This window comes from Lampetra fluviatilis, chromosome 12 (genome assembly GCF_964198595.1).
Source record: "Lampetra fluviatilis chromosome 12, kcLamFluv1.1, whole genome shotgun sequence".
Taxonomy (NCBI): domain Eukaryota; kingdom Metazoa; phylum Chordata; class Hyperoartia; order Petromyzontiformes; family Petromyzontidae; genus Lampetra; species Lampetra fluviatilis.
The window spans coordinates 13,971,238-13,988,494 of record NC_136286.1 but is presented as its reverse complement, the minus strand read 5'-3'; the positions used below and the strand labels follow the sequence as shown (position 1 = coordinate 13,988,494).

General features: G+C 47.0%; 1 protein-coding gene across 4 annotated transcripts in view; it reads right to left on the bottom strand.

The window, feature by feature from the left end:
• The window catches only part of LOC144935209 (dedicator of cytokinesis protein 1-like), a 313,091-nt gene that overhangs the window by 215,041 nt on the left and 80,793 nt on the right, over positions 1-17,257 (bottom strand). For all 4 annotated transcript variants that reach the window (XM_078861718.1, XM_078861720.1, XM_078861717.1 and 1 more), the window contains exon 23: positions 5,198-5,306. In XM_078861718.1, the coding sequence (XP_078717844.1) occupies positions 5,198-5,306 (109 nt within the window). The remainder of the gene's footprint in view (positions 1-5,197; positions 5,307-17,257) is intronic.

Here is a 17,257-nt window from a genome sequence, read left to right as displayed (position 1 = left end):
CCGAGTAAACAATCAACCCAAGCCCCATTTGGAGATGTGTTTACTCGGAAATTGCGAGTCGTTTAAGTTTGAAAATGGGATTTAGCAAAACCCACATGTGAAACCTTGCACGCGCTCTGCACGGAGTCGAATGACGCGGAGTCCAAATCCCAGTTGAGCGTCTACTCACCCTCGTATCTCTTCGGGGTCAATGCATTCGGTACTGCTTCGAGAGACTAGCCCCCTACCATAGTAACGTGGAACTTCCCATGACCGGCTCACGATCACCAATGTATTTAATTGCCACCCAAAAGCTTGGGTGCCCAAGGAGACACTTTGACTTAGTGGAGACGCTAATCCGGTGAAACAACACCTCTCTTTCATGGTCAAAGGAGACACGGAATAATAATCTGCAAGTTTCTCTGGTATCGCGACACAAACATACGCAATCATAAATTTTATATGTGTCGCATATACACGATTTTAATGCGTATGCAACTTGAAATGTGACATGGGGTGTGATTAAACATTTTGCATTTTTATTGGATCGAGCCAGGGGCATATTTTTTTCATCAACAAATCCGCCAATACATGGGAATTCTAATTTCCTTCAAAAAAAGTACAGCATACAGAATTGAAAACGGTTATGTAAAATACTTACTTTTATTATTCATACGTACACGGTGTTTACAAATATTCAAGTGAACTGCTTATATTCTCGTGATCAAAAGCCTGAAGTGTTGATTATATTTCATGTCTTTGTCAAAAAAAAAATTTGTTTGAGAAGTATAAAAGCAGCAACACTCCGGAGCTTAATATTCATTTTGACAACCCTCATCACTTTTTATGCTTTTCACTCCACACAGCTACGACGAACAAACCTTCAAACGATTGCAATACCTGTTATTACCGTGACTAGGAATGACTCCGTCTTCGAGAACCAAATTAGAGTGCGCTAGCTTGAGACAAATTCCTGAGCAGTGACGGCTGCATAATCAGTGTAATAATTCCGCTCGAGGGCGCAGCATTTACCAAGAGCCAGCCTCGCGCTCGCACTAACAGCGCGCTTTGGTAATGCACCGCGGCGCCGCCAATAGGAGGGCGGATATCGATAGAAAGAACTTGACAAAGCTCCGTTGATATTGTCCATGTTTTACGGCCAGTAACTGGAAGGCAATACGGCCCAAATGAAACGAAATTGCTCGCATTGTACGTTTCCATCTCCCCCGTATATTAGAGGAGAGCCAAGCCATTCAACGTGAAATTGGTAAGTTTATCAGACAACTTTCCAGGAGCACGGTGTAAAAAAAGCAACTTTTGCGACTTGGCAAACCGCCGGCTGGAAGATCTTGAAACAAGCGAGCGGCAGCGGCGAGTGCGAGGTCCGCGAGGGAGCAAGCACATCTCGCCATCGCGGCGCCCCATTGTGGCGAGATGTTAACTACCTCGCCTGGTATGCAGGAAGTCGTGGGTTCAATCCCACCCTGACGCCTGCTGCTGTATATTCGGAGTTTGCATGTTCTCACCGTGAGCACGTGGTTTTTTCTCCGGCTATTTCGGTTTTTTCCTCCACATTTAGAAACACGCGTTTAGAGTATTTGGTGGCTATACATTTCCACGTGATAAGCCACTTCGCTAAGCTATCATTTATGGCCAGGTCGCTTCTGAAAAAGAGCTTTATAGCTCAGTGGGCCTTACCTGATGAAAAAAACATATAGTTGAATAATTGAAAAATAGAGTACTGCCAGTCTAAGCCATTTGATCTGATATTTTGGGCTCATTGCAAACACGAGCAAGTATACATTCAGAGGTTGTCTCCCATCCTGAAAGTCTGCGAAAAGCAGTCGACTTTAAGGGTTTCAGCCCGACCAGTGACAGCAGTGGCAGCAAAAGAATCCTTCAAATTAATTTGTGTCTTGCACCCGACAAGGCGACGGCGAGGAAGCAGGTAATGTGTGCGGCAGAAGGCTTTCCTCTCTCTCATGTCGTAGCAACGAGTACAATGAAGGCAATGTTTGGGGGGAACGTCAAGATGTATACGGCAGATACCAGCGGCAACGTTTTACTGCCAAAGGATACAAATAACACGTTGTGAATTTGCAGTCGATTCTTTGAAGTCCATCAAACCGAGTTGCGCTACAGTTCAGTGCCTGATGGAAGCGTTGACCTTACTGATCATCCTCAGTATGAAGCGCCTTAATGGAAAATGACAGTGGCTCTGCTGTGGGCCAAACTGGTCCCCCGCAATAGGAACGTGGAATTTCCACCGCTTGCTCAGGGCTTCTGGGAAAGATGAGGACTGTCTGACGTTCACTTGACCAGGGAAACCCGTGCGTGGGGTTTTTTTCTTCAGGTGAGAGCCGAGTATGACGATTTGTTCCTTCTTTACTGCTGGCTCTACTTGCCAGTCAACGCTGCTGTGGTGTTGTGCGCTCCATGCATAAAGCATTCATGCCACGCAAACATTTTCTCTCGAGATGTGACAGTATTGGGTTGGCTTCGTGTCACACCGACTGTAACAGTGCAATATTTCAAAACTTTTTTTGTCCGCGCATTTTTTGACTGGGACACCGGGTCCATAGACGTCGCAGTTGAATATAAACGCCATGCGTGAGAAGTCTCCACATTCTGCCAGCAATAACCCCCCTACTTGTGACTGTATGATGAGGAAGGAAACTAAAAACTGTTCCAGTTCAACTGGCTCTTCCCTTTAACTAGTGACAACCACTCTTCTTCACTTCCTCGGAAGAACAATTTTGTTAACCTCTCCATAGCTTGTGCAACCTCACGATAGCTTATTCGTAAAACCAATATTGTCAATGCATTCATTTGTTTGTCCTGGAGCCCAAAAACAAGCCTTGCGATGGCACGGCATTGTGAATGGAGTGTGTGTCATTAAAGGAGATGAACAGCCTTTTAAGATCCTCAATCCTTTATAATCCACAGGAAAACAAGTGGCCCCTTCGAGCTCATTAAAACGCTTCTCTGGCAACATCCGACATAAACAAGAAACTCAAAATCAAGGTCCACAATTCTGTCATTATCATCAGCTGCTGGATGAACGCCTCTCCAAGCCGTCAACCTCTCGAATGGTCTTACAATGTAACGATCCATCCATCTCCCACACGCGAGCCGAACTCATTGCTCCATCTCCGCAGTGGTCATCCTCTTTGGGGCGGTCCTCTCCTTTGGCTACCGCTCTGCCTTTAATCTCCACCATCGGACATCACCCCTTCTAATGATGTGTGTCCTGCCCAAGCCCACTGATTTTCTTAACGATCAATACGATGTCTCTGATCCACGTGTCCCTCTTTCTGTCTCTCAATGCTGTTCCAAGAATGCACACTCTCTCTGCTTCTTTCGGCACCTTTCAGATGTTGTTCCATATTCTGTCGGTGTCCTTATTTCTCAATCCATACGTCGTGAGCGGTAACATCGTACAAAGATTAAAGGCGCTGTCACGAGCTTCCCAAAGTCAGTTTAACACGTAGGCTTTCACGAGCAATATTATCCATAATATCGTTGTATCGTCAATCCCGCCAACACCCGGCACAGCCAATTAGCAAGGCTTGTCACGTTAAAAAAGAAAACTGCCAATGAGTTACCACTTCAGCACAACGGTGTGTTGGGAGAGTAAACCCACAACATTTACAATTCGAGTACCGTGACGTTTCGCTGGTGATTACAACAACAACAACCAGCGTCATCAGGCGGTTAGCCAGAATTGTGAAGAGCAGGATCGCTAAAGTCTCTCCCGGTCAGCCGTCGCTGGCCTGAGCAGGGAACTGCAAATGGTGACGAGCACGGCGGCCATGGGGATGTTACGCGTGTATTAACTCGATGGCTATGTAAACAGAGAAATATTGCACGAGCCGAGTTCCCCGAGGGCTGGGAACTGGAATGGTGTTCCAGTGTCTACATTCAGAGCATGTCGGTGGCCACCGTGTGAATAAACGGAATTATTAGGCACATTAGTTTGTCGCGTTTCGTTACAAGGTCCCGATATCAAAATGAATAAATGATAGGGGAGCAAGAGCAGGTTGGCGTGCTCTTGGCAAAAACACATTTCTCTACCTCTACATAATTTATCTGACATGTGGTCAATGTCACATTTGAAATTGGAAGGTCGCAATTTTAAATCCCAGTTGGCGTTCGTCTGAATCCACATGCCTCCAAAATTGTAAAAACCAAGCCCGACTCTTTGACAAGCCAACCTTGGTTGCAAGAGAGAGAGAGCGGTCCTTGCAATATCAATGTGGAATTTACACCACTGGCGTAATATGCCTCCAACAGAGACGCCCACAGCCCCCTGTTTGTTTGAGCACAAAGACACTCTGACCTTTTGATTTTTATTATTCGAATGCCCATTATATTTCCTCCACTCGGGAGTAATACGTGCGACAGGGAGTAATTACGTGTCGAGCAATTACCAGCATCCACCAAGCTTCATGCGCATCCCAACGTCGAACAATTGCATGGTCCTCAGTGGAGAGACAATATCTTGACTGAGACAACCCTCTCATTGGCTGTGCAAGTGAATGCTTCCCTGCGCACCCACCTGCCGATGATTTGAACGTTTATTCTCCATGTGAAAATTAAAAACAGTAAACTGTGAGCGGACACGTTTGGCTCCCGAACGCAGCCAGCGGGAGGTTTGGCACTGCCTTGCAGTGGCGCTGGAACCTAAGGGAACCACGTGGCACGCTTTGCGAGCATACACGATGGGGGGATGCTGCTGCGCAATAACCCAAACAAAACACTTGGGACACTTCACATCAAAGCATCTCTCTGCTCAACAAAGCCATGGGAGCAATGCGGATCTCAACTGACAGTCCTGAGCCCGAACATTCGATATTCCTACGTCAATGGCCGGTTTCCCGAGGAGACAACTACTGTGGACTTACTACAAAGTGGTATTTAATTTAGATACCAGAGGGAGATAATGGGTCAAGCTAACTCCACTGGGAAATGATTCCATGACCCTGTGATTGCCAGCGGGGCGTTCTTCCGCAACACCCCCGACCGGTACCGCTGACGTGTCTAAAAGTGCAGTGATATGACACCCAAGGGGTTTCGCCGCCACTTCTGCTCATCTGCCGGCACAGCGACATGTTCCTACGGAGTGCGGATTAATGCGTGCCATGTTTCAAACATCGACGGATATCGAACCGGGCTGTCACTCAAAGCAAGGAGGCAGCGATTAGAACAAGGGCATCACCTGCACGAGCAGCGTGGAGTCCTGGGTATTGCGCATCATGTTGTTGATAGATTTGAAGAGCTCGCGCAGGGAGTCCTCAAACTCCTCCCTGTCTTTGTCTTCGTAGAGCCTGGGTGATCAGACACACACACACACGCGCCGTGAGCCCAGGCACCTGATTAGCACGGTTGGCTACGTACGGTATGAAAGAAGTTCAAAATACATACTTACAACAAACACGTGCACATGAGTGGCAATGCTTTACTCAAGCAAAAAAATATACAGACTTGATTGTGAGGCTGTATTTGTCCACGTGTGTATCTGTGTGTGTGTACATGTCTATGTGTTTAGGGGAGTGGTAAATATAGCGGTTAGCACGCTGCGCTACGAACCTGGCAACGCGAATTCGATTCACGCTCACGGAAAACATAAAGTGGCGATTATCTGAACTGGTCCTGGGCTTTCCCGAGGTCGACTTCGCCCCACAGGAGTACCTGGTGCGGCGTGTAAACATCGCCACTAGGGAGACAAAGGCAGCCGGGCATAATTTTGGCCACTTTCTCCCTTGTGTGCCATTGTGGCCTTCATAGGTGCTCACCAACAACATTTGCCCCAAAAGTCTGTGAAGGCTACACGGGGGATCTTTGTCTTTGTTTGTGTAAGGAACTCAGGAGGTCTGGTTGATTCCTATTACCATGAGGGGTGGACAGTCCTCAATTTGTGGCAGGACCACAAACATCAGGGAGTGCCTCTCCTTCAAAATTAAATAATGGAGGGGGCCTGGGAGTGTTGCGGTAACGTGCGGGAGGTTTCGAGTCCCAGGCTGTTGTACCCTTGCCTTTCCACACACAGGGAGACATGAACGCTGGTTGTGGTTGCAAATGCCCCCACCAAAGGAGGACATCCATGAAGAGGCACGGGCAAATGCTGATGAGTAAGATGCCTTTGATTACATCTCCCGGGTGTTTGCTAAAATGGCCCACCAGGAGAGTAATCTTTTTGGGTGACTTTAAAGCCTGAGTCGGTCAAGATGCTAGCACTTGGGCATGGGAGACTGGAAAACATGGACCAGATGAGCTCACCACTAACAGCAATAGACTTCTAGATTGTGGTGCAGCTCATGGGCTTGTAATGAGCAATATGCTGATCTATCACTGGCCCGTGGACATATCACCACCTTTGACGCACCAAAGGTCCAAGCAAGAACTTCTGCTTGACTACATAAATGTTCATGCCCCTTTAACATCTGGACCGACTGTGGAGCTAATCTGTTCACTTACTCTGGTCTTGTCCTCTGTCAGATGTATTTGCAATTCTTCCACTCTGCGGATAGGCATCTACTATGGAACCCATGCAATTCAACAAAAAAGCCCGGTCTCCACCGAGCTTGGCCTGTCGTATGGACTCCTGTGAGCGAGCCTTCAACAATTCACCCGGCTTCCAAGTGCACGCGTTTCGCGCACTATGCTATGATCCCAGTCACCGAGGATCGACTTTCAGTAATGTACAATATCGGCATGAGGTTTATGAAAGTGGAATATGCTTCTTCTGGATCAAACCAGCCTAAAACGAGTCCCTTGAGTGGCGTGTAAACGTTAACTCTGGTAAGATAATGGAATTCCAGAGAGATGCTGGCAACACCCCACTTTGTGGCTATACTGACCTGAACAGACACTTGCTAACAGCACTTGATGCTATGGTGCATATAAGGTGAAATTGTAGAAATGTGTCCTTGTGCATGGGTCTTACAAACGTAATCATGCTCTTTATGGCTCGGGTTACATTCTAAATCACCCACAGCAAATACAAATGAGCTTGTGAACCCTAGCCCGCACCTTCTTTTGATCAACTTAAACTAAAATAAGTACTTAGGGTGTCAAAAGCAATACGGAGCAGGTATGGGCGAATGGGCTAGGGCGCTGGGTGTCATGCCGGCCTTAACAGCACCCACCCAAAAATCTATACGGCTAAGCGGGCCGCTGGGTTCATCGTCTTTGTGCGCACGCTTACGCAGTGACAAACAAAGGATATTCCAGTGTCCCGAAACACAGCGACAAAGGTGGATGCACGAGCCGACACGAAACGCAACCAGACAAATGAGCGCGCCTCGCGTTTGGTGGCCGAAGCGCGCGCATCAGCACGAGGAGGCGATAAAAACCCCCGCGAAATAAAAATAAAACATCTGAAACTAGCCAATCCATTCCCTCTACAACCAGGAAAAATAACACCCACAAGTCCCTGCTAACATCATACCAGAAAGTATTCAGGAGTAATTTCCCTTAATTGCATACAATCAATGAGATGGAAGGGTGAGGAACAAGTCCATCAATACCGGGCCCCAAGCACCTGCCACCTGCAGCATGCTAATGCTGCCAGCACTCTGCCGCCGTTGCTGATGCGCATGGTTCGCGTGCGTCAAACAGCAGCAGCAGAATTTAGCGCAGCGCACGGCCGCTAACTAACGCAGCAGCAGCAGCAACATCCTCGTGTTGAGCAGGGGTAGGGTGGGACGAGTGACCAGGGTCAAGGGCAGTTCGAGGAAGTCAAGATAAAATCCATGACTTTCCGAGATTTTATTTGGCAAAATTTGGTTGTGAGAATTGTTCTTTAACTCGTGAGCAGAAACATGAGCAACTGGCACGTTTTAAAATGTTTGTACGCCACGTCATAATTTTATTTGTTTGGCTCTGTGGGGGAGATGTTTTCCGTACTTGGGCAGTGTGCTAATGACAAGCTCTGGTTTATCAGCTGCCGTAATGCTGTGTGGAATCTACCTTGCCTGTCGCTCCATACAAAGCTCTGGGTCTTCTCGGCCACAGCTATGTCCTCCCTTCTCTACGCTTTCGAAACGTGGAGCTGTCCAAAGGAACATCTGTCCTTGTGCATGGGTCTTACAAACGTAATCATGCTCTTTATGGCTCGGGTTACATTCTAAATCACCCACAGCAAATACAAATGAGCTTGTGAACCCTAGCCCGCACCTTCTTTTGATCAACTTAAACTAAAATAAGTACTTAGGGTGTCAAAAGCAATACGGAGCAGGTATGGGCGAATGGGCTAGGGCGCTGGGTGTCATGCCGGCCTTAACAGCACCCACCCAAAAATCTATACGGCTAAGCGGGCCGCTGGGTTCATCGTCTTTGTGCGCACGCTTACGCAGTGACAAACAAAGGATATTCCAGTGTCCCGAAACACAGCGACAAAGGTGGATGCACGAGCCGACACGAAACGCAACCAGACAAATGAGCGCGCCTCGCGTTTGGTGGCCGAAGCGCGCGCATCAGCACGAGGAGGCGATAAAAACCCCCGCGAAATAAAAATAAAACATCTGAAACTAGCCAATCCATTCCCTCTACAACCAGGAAAAATAACACCCACAAGTCCCTGCTAACATCATACCAGAAAGTATTCAGGAGTAATTTCCCTTAATTGCATACAATCAATGAGATGGAAGGGTGAGGAACAAGTCCATCAATACCGGGCCCCAAGCACCTGCCACCTGCAGCATGCTAATGCTGCCAGCACTCTGCCGCCGTTGCTGATGCGCATGGCTCGCGTGCGTCAAACAGCAGCAGCAGAATTTAGCGCAGCGCACGGCCGCTAACTAACGCAGCAGCAGCAGCAACATCCTCGTGTTGAGCAGGGGTAGGGTGGGACGAGTGACCAGGGTCAAGGGCAGTTCGAGGAAGTCAAGATAAAATCCATGACTTTCCGAGATTTTATTTGGCAAAATTTGGTTGTGAGAATTGTTCTTTAACTCGTGAGCAGAAACATGAGCAACTGGCACGTTTTAAAATGTTTGTACGCCACGTCATAATTTTATTTGTTTGGCTCTGTGGGGGAGATGTTTTCCGTACTTGGGCAGTGTGCTAATGACAAGCTCTGGTTTATCAGCTGCCGTAATGCTGTGTGGAATCTACCTTGCCTGTCGCTCCATACAAAGCTCTGGGTCTTCTCGGCCACAGCTATGTCCTCCCTTCTCTACGCTTTCGAAACGTGGAGCTGTCCAAAGGAACATCTGCGCCAGTTTGAAACATTCAGGCTAGCCTGCCTACGATGCATCCTGGGTTTAACCAGGCTGGAATGTTTGAGGAGTTCACAGATCCTTGAAAGATCTGGACACTGTCCCATCGCTGAGCCTCCGTCTGCTCGTAGTGCACTGTACACGTTACATTGCACTGTACGTGTACCGAGTGGACCAGGTCAGACATTATTTTTCAAGTCTATTCACGCAACCACTGGTGGTGGAAATTCCACATTACTATTAAGGGGCTCTGTATCCTCAAATTCCCACAAAGCGGTACTCATCTCCATGACCCCAGGTAAAAGTCGGGCTGAGTTCACTCCTGATTTGGATTTAATTCCACTTAGTCTCACAAATTGCAGCACTCATCAGCATTGCCAGCCGTGAATGTTTTTGAAGGTGTTAATGAAATTCATCACATCCGCTAACTTAAGCCGTAGTTTCACACAAATAGAGCAGTGGTAGCACTCACGATTTTACTTTTCAATTATTTGATGTTACAAAACGTACATTGCTTTTAAGAGGGTTTCGGCGGTGTCGATGTTAGTTTGAGTTATATAAACATTTGCATTTCATCTCTTGCACATTTATGTTTGGCCTTGGTGACGCTGCTGCAATCATTCCGCTTCTTTGCTCACTTATTTTAGCAAGGACTCCTCCGAGAGAGACAGATGGTTTCAGTGAAATCCAAGCTGGTAAAATAATATGAATGATTACCTTATTTCCTTTAACCACAAAAGCATGGCTTTAGCGCAAGACTCGAGAAGGAGAGTTACATATTGGGATGTCTCACTGATTCCATTTGGGGTCATGTTGCAGGCGTGAAGATGCCAGGACAAAAATCCGAGTGTAGTATCAGTCGAAGATCGTGACTTAGATAACCAGATAGGATCTTAGGTGTGACCAGAGCAAACCCATTGCATTAGAGGAGATATTACAAACAAAAAAAACAGCCAAGGCAACTTAGCATTCTATTTGCCATACAGCCTTGAACAAAAACCTCGTGAGAATTACTGATTGACTTTGTATATTTATGACCAATGCAGTCATTTGATTAACATTTTATCATCTGCCCTACACCCACATTAAAGGCTTTTATACATGAACACAATTCGACGTGAAAGTGCAGGCTATTCTCTTCATCAGATTATTTTTTTACTGCAAAGGAAATAAATGCATGTTCTTCCCAAGGGTAGTGTCACTAATGCATATCATTCACTCCACTCAAATGTTTTTTTTAACATCCATAGAGGACATTACACGGCATTTGCCATTCGGTGACCTACTTTGGTGTTTTGGCGACATACCAGCCACAGCCTGCAGACATCTCCCTCGACCAGTAACATCCTGGGACACCTGGACCCCCCAATAAGGCCTAAAAAACACATATTTGCAGGACTACCCTCAACTTTCCAGTGTACCTTTGGCATCTGGATATAATGACAGATATGATTTACACATCAATGGAAAGTTTAACATAAATTATAGATACACAATCCTGTGTTAGACAAGAGCCAACCAATGTGGTATAATAGACCTGGTGTTTTACAATACACCAGATTGATTGTCCTTCGTGAAAGTGAATAAAAAAAACAACGGTTATTTCTGGGGAAACGTGCTTCAATGCGTTTCATTATTTAGTTATGAATGACACGAAGAATCTCAAACCCATCGTCCCCTTTGGGGTCGACAACTACGAGAACGGGTCTCTCGTTGTGGGGGACGAAGAATGGACACCGCTCGGAAGGACCCTGGGGTGCCAACAGAGAAGAGGCACCGCCACGGTGGGCACTGGAGCAGCAGCAGCAGGGAGACGGTGCCCTGCGAGAGGCGGATTTCGCACCCCGGTTACAAGCTTGCTTCTAATTCCATACGATCGATCGCCGCTAATGCGTGGAATAAGGATCAAGGTGTCGCGCTGGAAGCTGTCGTTCCTTCCGTGACAGATGCCTGCGCGTGATTTCTTTTATCGTGGAGACGCTGTTGCCCAGCGGCTTCCACGCAGTTCTTGACAGAACGGGACCATGAATACCAATGGCAAGGAGACCGAGACGATTGGAGATATCGTGTTGCTGCAGCCTTCGTCCACCTTCACGGCCGTTGAGATGTCTACATCGTCTTCCACCTGCTCTGCCGTTGAGGACTTGTTAACCCATAGCTTATTATAATGGCGGCCTATACTCGTCACGTCACAGCATCGTCAAAAGGTATTATGTGGCTTTTAAAAAAATCAAGGCATAGACACTGGCAATGAAGACCAAAAAGCAAGCCACAAACAAAGCGACCAAATCACGTCGCCTTCGCCATTTGCGCCGCTGCTGGCGTTGGAAACTGGGGTTTGTTTTCAAAGACAATGTTTGGACAAACCGTTCAACAGCACAAGACTCACATTTTACATCTGCCATTTCAGCTTTGTCACTGCATTGCAAGAGTGTACTCTTGCGAATGACGCCACGGGGTATTTAATGGAGGGCATGTAATAAGTTCACCCCCTTCCGTGAACACGATGGATTGTGACAATTAAAATCAGATTCAACTGAAGAATATACAGGTGTTGTCTCATTTGTGCTGTCACGTTCATTCCACGAGCATGAGCCTAACAATACAACATTTGCATGAATTGTAAATATTAAATGAATGTATCACGAGCACAGAAATCAATTTTAATGGATAAATCAATGATTATTTACATGCTCGGTATTTAACATTCACAAGGGGAGGCCATTGTAAGCCGGAATGAATCCATATCCTACATTGTACAGCCGCATACAACCAAAGCGAACACTACATCGGCCCTTCCCTCTGCAACTCGCTGCACACGTCCCCAGTTGACAAAGCGATCGAGATTCGCGCTGGCTCTTCGCACGGTACAATAATGGATGTTGTTATATAACCCGCGCGACACCGAGTGGGTGCGACGAGCACATCCACTAATTGTTGGTAAATTAGGCTCGGGTTTTTTATCGCGGCAATGATTTTATTTTATTTTAATGCTCTGGTCATAATGCCCACTAAAGCCTAAAATTGTTTCATCGCATGGCTACATTTCTACACTCCTACAAACACCACGAAACGCGGTTCTCAAATGGAAAAATTAGGAAATTGCTGAAAAAAAATGGGATTTACGCAACGATTAAATGGAAATTAATAATAAAAATGACAAACAGCCTTCGTTTTATAATTACACACATTTGTACTCCTTGTTCTCCGACAAAAAATTATAGATCTCTGCAGCACGTGTTCTAAGTGGTGAAAACAAGATGTTTAAATAAGACCGCAACCCTATACACCGAGTTCTCGCTGCTTCAGCGAGCGAGGGCTAGGGCACTCATCTCTGTCGGTGACTGAGCCTCGAGTGGAAAAGCCACATTACTATGGCAGGGACCATGTACAGGAGTTGCAATAGTCACAACAGTGATCAACTCACAAATGTAAAGCGATGAGTTGAAATCCTAGTCAGAGGTCACCCAAGCCCATCATCGGCTGTGCGGTGGAAGTCAATACTGGCCATCCTGTTGAGTTGGGCCCCTCCCAAAGGAATATGGAATGTCCACCGCCGTCTCGGGGCTGCCAATCGACGAAGAGCGGCGCCCCACTGCTCCTTTGCACAGGGAGCCACTTAGGCGTGACTATGCTGTACAATGTGCATTGTATATCTCCTGAAGGACGATGTTGGGCAAAACAATGAACTCCGAAGCCAAAAACGTTGTGACACAAGTGGCCTTGATTTGTCAAACTCTTTGGCGCAGCCACGCAAATGTTTTGCGCATCAACTCTTCCAGAATGCCATTCTAAGTCTATTGATATTGGACGCAGCACAACGGCAAATCAAGAGACGAACAGCATCCCACACGATTGTCACAAAGAGGCTCATCCACCCACACGTTATTTTTTTCGAAATCACTACATTTGGTGCGAGGCTGAACAAAAGCACGAGATACTTTGCATTGTAACGTTCGACTACAAAGTTATCTCTCGACATTGTGCAGTCTTGGCAGGCTAATGCATAGAGGATGAGCAACAACAGAAGGAAAGATATGAATGCAAATATCACGGCTAGCCCACACAACCAGCGTAAGAACAACATAGGGAGCGGAGGGCCCCTTTATTTTTGAGCTCAGTGGCTGAAAACATCTGTTATAAATGCTGCATTGTTTGAAGGAGTAACACAAAAACGCATTGTGACAATGTTTCCAGTGCTGGACTGACCACCAGCAACACGTTTACAAGGTTTGAATTTAAGGATTTTACCATATTATTTAAATTTTTGGCTTGTGCTGGCACACAGCCTAAGCAACCGGTAATTTTTGAAGACTCATAATTGATACAACACAAAAGCACTTTAAAACAAGATATTGGCTCATGTCATTCTAAATTGAATATTTGAGGTAATTTCAACAATTTCCCTCAGGTAGGATATAATTGCAATCGTAAACATTGTGAGGGGGTGGTCACCGACCCCTAAAAACTCCTCAGATGAAGTTTCACAGCTTCATTAGAATCGGTCTCCATCAACATTACCACATTCTGTCCACACTCAAGTAAATAAACCAAACATAATTGCAACTGATTTGAGAAAACTGTGCCTGCAAAACGGCATTAAACCATTTAGTTCTCAAAATGTTCAACATTTACAACCCACTTGAAGGAGGCAAGTCTATTTCTTCACGGTGTTTTTTTAAGTAAAATTGGTTACATCATAGGAAACAAGCAACTTTTCTTCATGCTAAATAAAGCCAGTTGACTTACGAACAACAGGGAAGGATGGCTATTTCTAGAGTTAAGCTGTGGAAGAGAAACCCATTGCCGTCCGTGTGTAGTTTCGGCAAAGCAATGACCCCCCCCCCCCAAAACCCCTACAAGGATGAAGTCTACGTTCCAAGCGAAGGGAGATTCGAAGAGAGAAGGAAGTGCTTGCGGACAGAGGGACGAGCAGCAGAATATTTGGTATGCAGTGCGGTGTGACAATCGGCAACTAGATGTGTATCCGTGTAACCCTTCGCCATTCCAGAACGTCTTCAGAGCGAGCTGTGATAAGCGACGATGTTCAATCCAACGGATGCGCTCTGCTGCGCAGTTCGCGACGCTTCATTTCAGTCTGACGGGCACGGTGACGCAAGGCTGGTGGAGACACTCAGCGATCATCATCATCACATGTGGACTACTGTCAGTTTAAGGGACTGCACTGTGGTCTGTAGATGACAGCTGAGCAAGTTCGCGATTGATCTATCGGTATGGAATTTGTCTTACCATTATCCCCTTCAAAGTGGAAGTAATTTTGTGGAGCACTCTGGTTTCCTTCCACATGTCGAATGCTCACAAACGAGTTTGCCCAGCATCCCAGCGGAGTATGCTCCGTAAGAATGGTCTTGAGGCTCCCCGAGTTTATGAATAAATAAATACATAAATTTCTCCTTCAACGGACATTGGGCGGTGCACATCTCCTTCGATAGTCCTGCACCAGTGTGAGAAATTCCACATTCCCATGCCAGGCACCGGGACTACTCTTATCATCGTTCATCCAAAATAAATTAATGGCGAATACCTCAGCCATGCCAAACAATGGGTCTAAAACAGCAAAGCCGTGTTGAAATAAACGGCGCATTCCACTGTGACACCCCTTGGAAAAGAAGCAATGTTGCAATAATAGCCGAGGAAAAATCAAACAAACGACGAAGCGGGGGGGGGGGGTAAAGCCTCCTCTTCTAGGGTCATGACTAATCACTCCGCCCCCGCCCCCCCGTCTGTCCAGCGAGTGAGCAAACGGGGCCACCGCACACCCAAGGACAGAGCCCTTGAAAGACTCGGGCAGACATCGCTAGGGAACCACCGGCGTCACTGCACAACCACGCATCGCAAAGCCGGATGAGCGGGAGGCGAAGGCATCGAGGATTAGGGAGATAATGCGGGCGGGGGCTTTTTTTTCGGCGCTGTTACCATGCGGTGAAAATATGTAATTGAAGTAAGATTTTTTTTTTCCTCTCACATTTAGCTGCTGCAACAGGCATCACAGATTGCCGGACGGCACGGGGAGGTATAAGGACCGCATCCGAGCACAACACCGGCATCGCCAAGATCCCCCGCATTTATATTCGAGGCGTCAATGAGAGATTAAATATCCAGCCGGACAGTGCTTTTGTGAGAGCGCTAAACTCACAAGCGGAAGTCAGAGCTCGAAGACATTCTGTCACCGCTTGACATTAACCGAGGTTCTCCGGTGTATTCAGTGGACGGTCCAAGTCTGCTTCACGAATGGGCATCCATGGACATCTTCATGGCTCTCACTTGGCAAGTGTATATGCTACTGCATAAATGAAAGACATAAATTTGGGGTGGTTCTTAAGCTGGCTGAGCGAAGCTACGAGGATTGTGGTAGTAGCGGAGAGAGGCCTTCTGACGAGGCAATGAACGTGTGGCCCCGTGATGTCTCTTCCAGGGTCGTTCCCCAACCCGACTTCGCGATCTGTTGGCCGTGGGTAGTTAATGGATCACGTGATTATGAGCTTTGAGACAAAACTGCGAAAAATGTTATTGGTATGAGACTAAGAGAATATGAAATAATGCAAGTAATATATGAACCCATAAAAGCTGCGCACTCTGGAGATCTCACGTGCAAGGTTCTGAACTGGAATGTTTCTCCAATTCTCATCTTTTTGGAAGAAGAAAAAAAAAGCTCAAGGTTTTCTGGAAAATGAGAACATAAGTGTGAATACGTCGGTGTGATTCAACGATAAGAACAATTGTCAGACACGATGGAGACCGAGCAAGAAGGAATTTGCGGCAGCTTTTTAGTTTGGGTGAGGTATAGAATAGGGAGGGGACGTGAAAACGCACTCCCCACATGCATCAAAGACAGAATACATGTATGGGCATAGTGATAGCAATGGAAATCTCTGAAAACACATGCAAAATAGATAAGCAGACAATATGTCTCCCGCATCAATCTGTCCCTCCACATGTTACTTATTAAACAGCTGACTCTAAGCCCCATCCCCTGAGAGTCAAACCAAAATAAAACCGACACGTGTCCCCCTGCCCCCACCCCACCACTTAAGATGGGATCATCTGATGAGTGCGTGGCCCATGGAGGTTCCAAAAGCCACCACATCCTCAAAGAACCCACGGGAGCTGTATAATTACACGCGGTCCCTATCCTCCCTGTCGCCCCGCGGAGAAACTGCCACGATTCTGCCGAGACGAGTGCTCGTATCGCCGTGCGGAGATCTCAGAACACTTGGGCGAGATGCCGCCAGCCCCTTCGGTGCCATCAGAATCAGAATCTTTATTTAGAGTGGAGGAGGAATCCAATGAGCTATCTTCTTCCTCCTCATCTTCTTCTTCTAGCCTATGGCAAGTATGTGCAAATCACATGTCCACGTTCAAGTCTTGTGAGCCATGCGATAGCTTCGGGAGTTGTCGCGACGAATACTGCTCAGTCCGCCGGAGAGAGCGCGGGCGTAGGATGATGCAGTTGTTCGCCATACGGGTTCCATTATCTGGTTCGGGTGGACCGCAGCGACACTCTGGGTTGTCTTTAATTCTTCACTTTCGGAGGGGAGGTGTGGGCACAGCGACCTGTTGCTGTGCTGAAGCCGTTGATGGAGCACCCTAAGTTTTCTTGGCAGATCAAAGCAGTCCGGAGCAATGGTGGGGGTCGATGAGCTACTTAGCTCTTTTTCACAGATGTCCAGTATGGGCGGGGGGGTCCATCACCAGAGGGTCCCGCTTATTTAGCCAAATATAAGCAGCTTGCCCTCGCATGCCCCGACAAGACCGAAGGGGCACGTGCAATGCAACGCTGGCATCCCAAGTCAAAAGCCAACGGATCCCACCGAATAGTGAAGCAGTGAGGAGTTACCCATCTGTTGAAAGTAACTCAGCTGTGTAAATCGCATACACCGTCGCAGACACAGGAGGAGACTAATTAGTTAGCCCCAACAGAGTCGTGTGAACGCAGCGGTTGACCGGGATCTTCAGCATTTCAAAAGCAGCCACGGGAGTGGATAGAGGTAAGTCCAAGTGTCATCCAATTCCTTTCTAACTTGCGTACGTTTGTT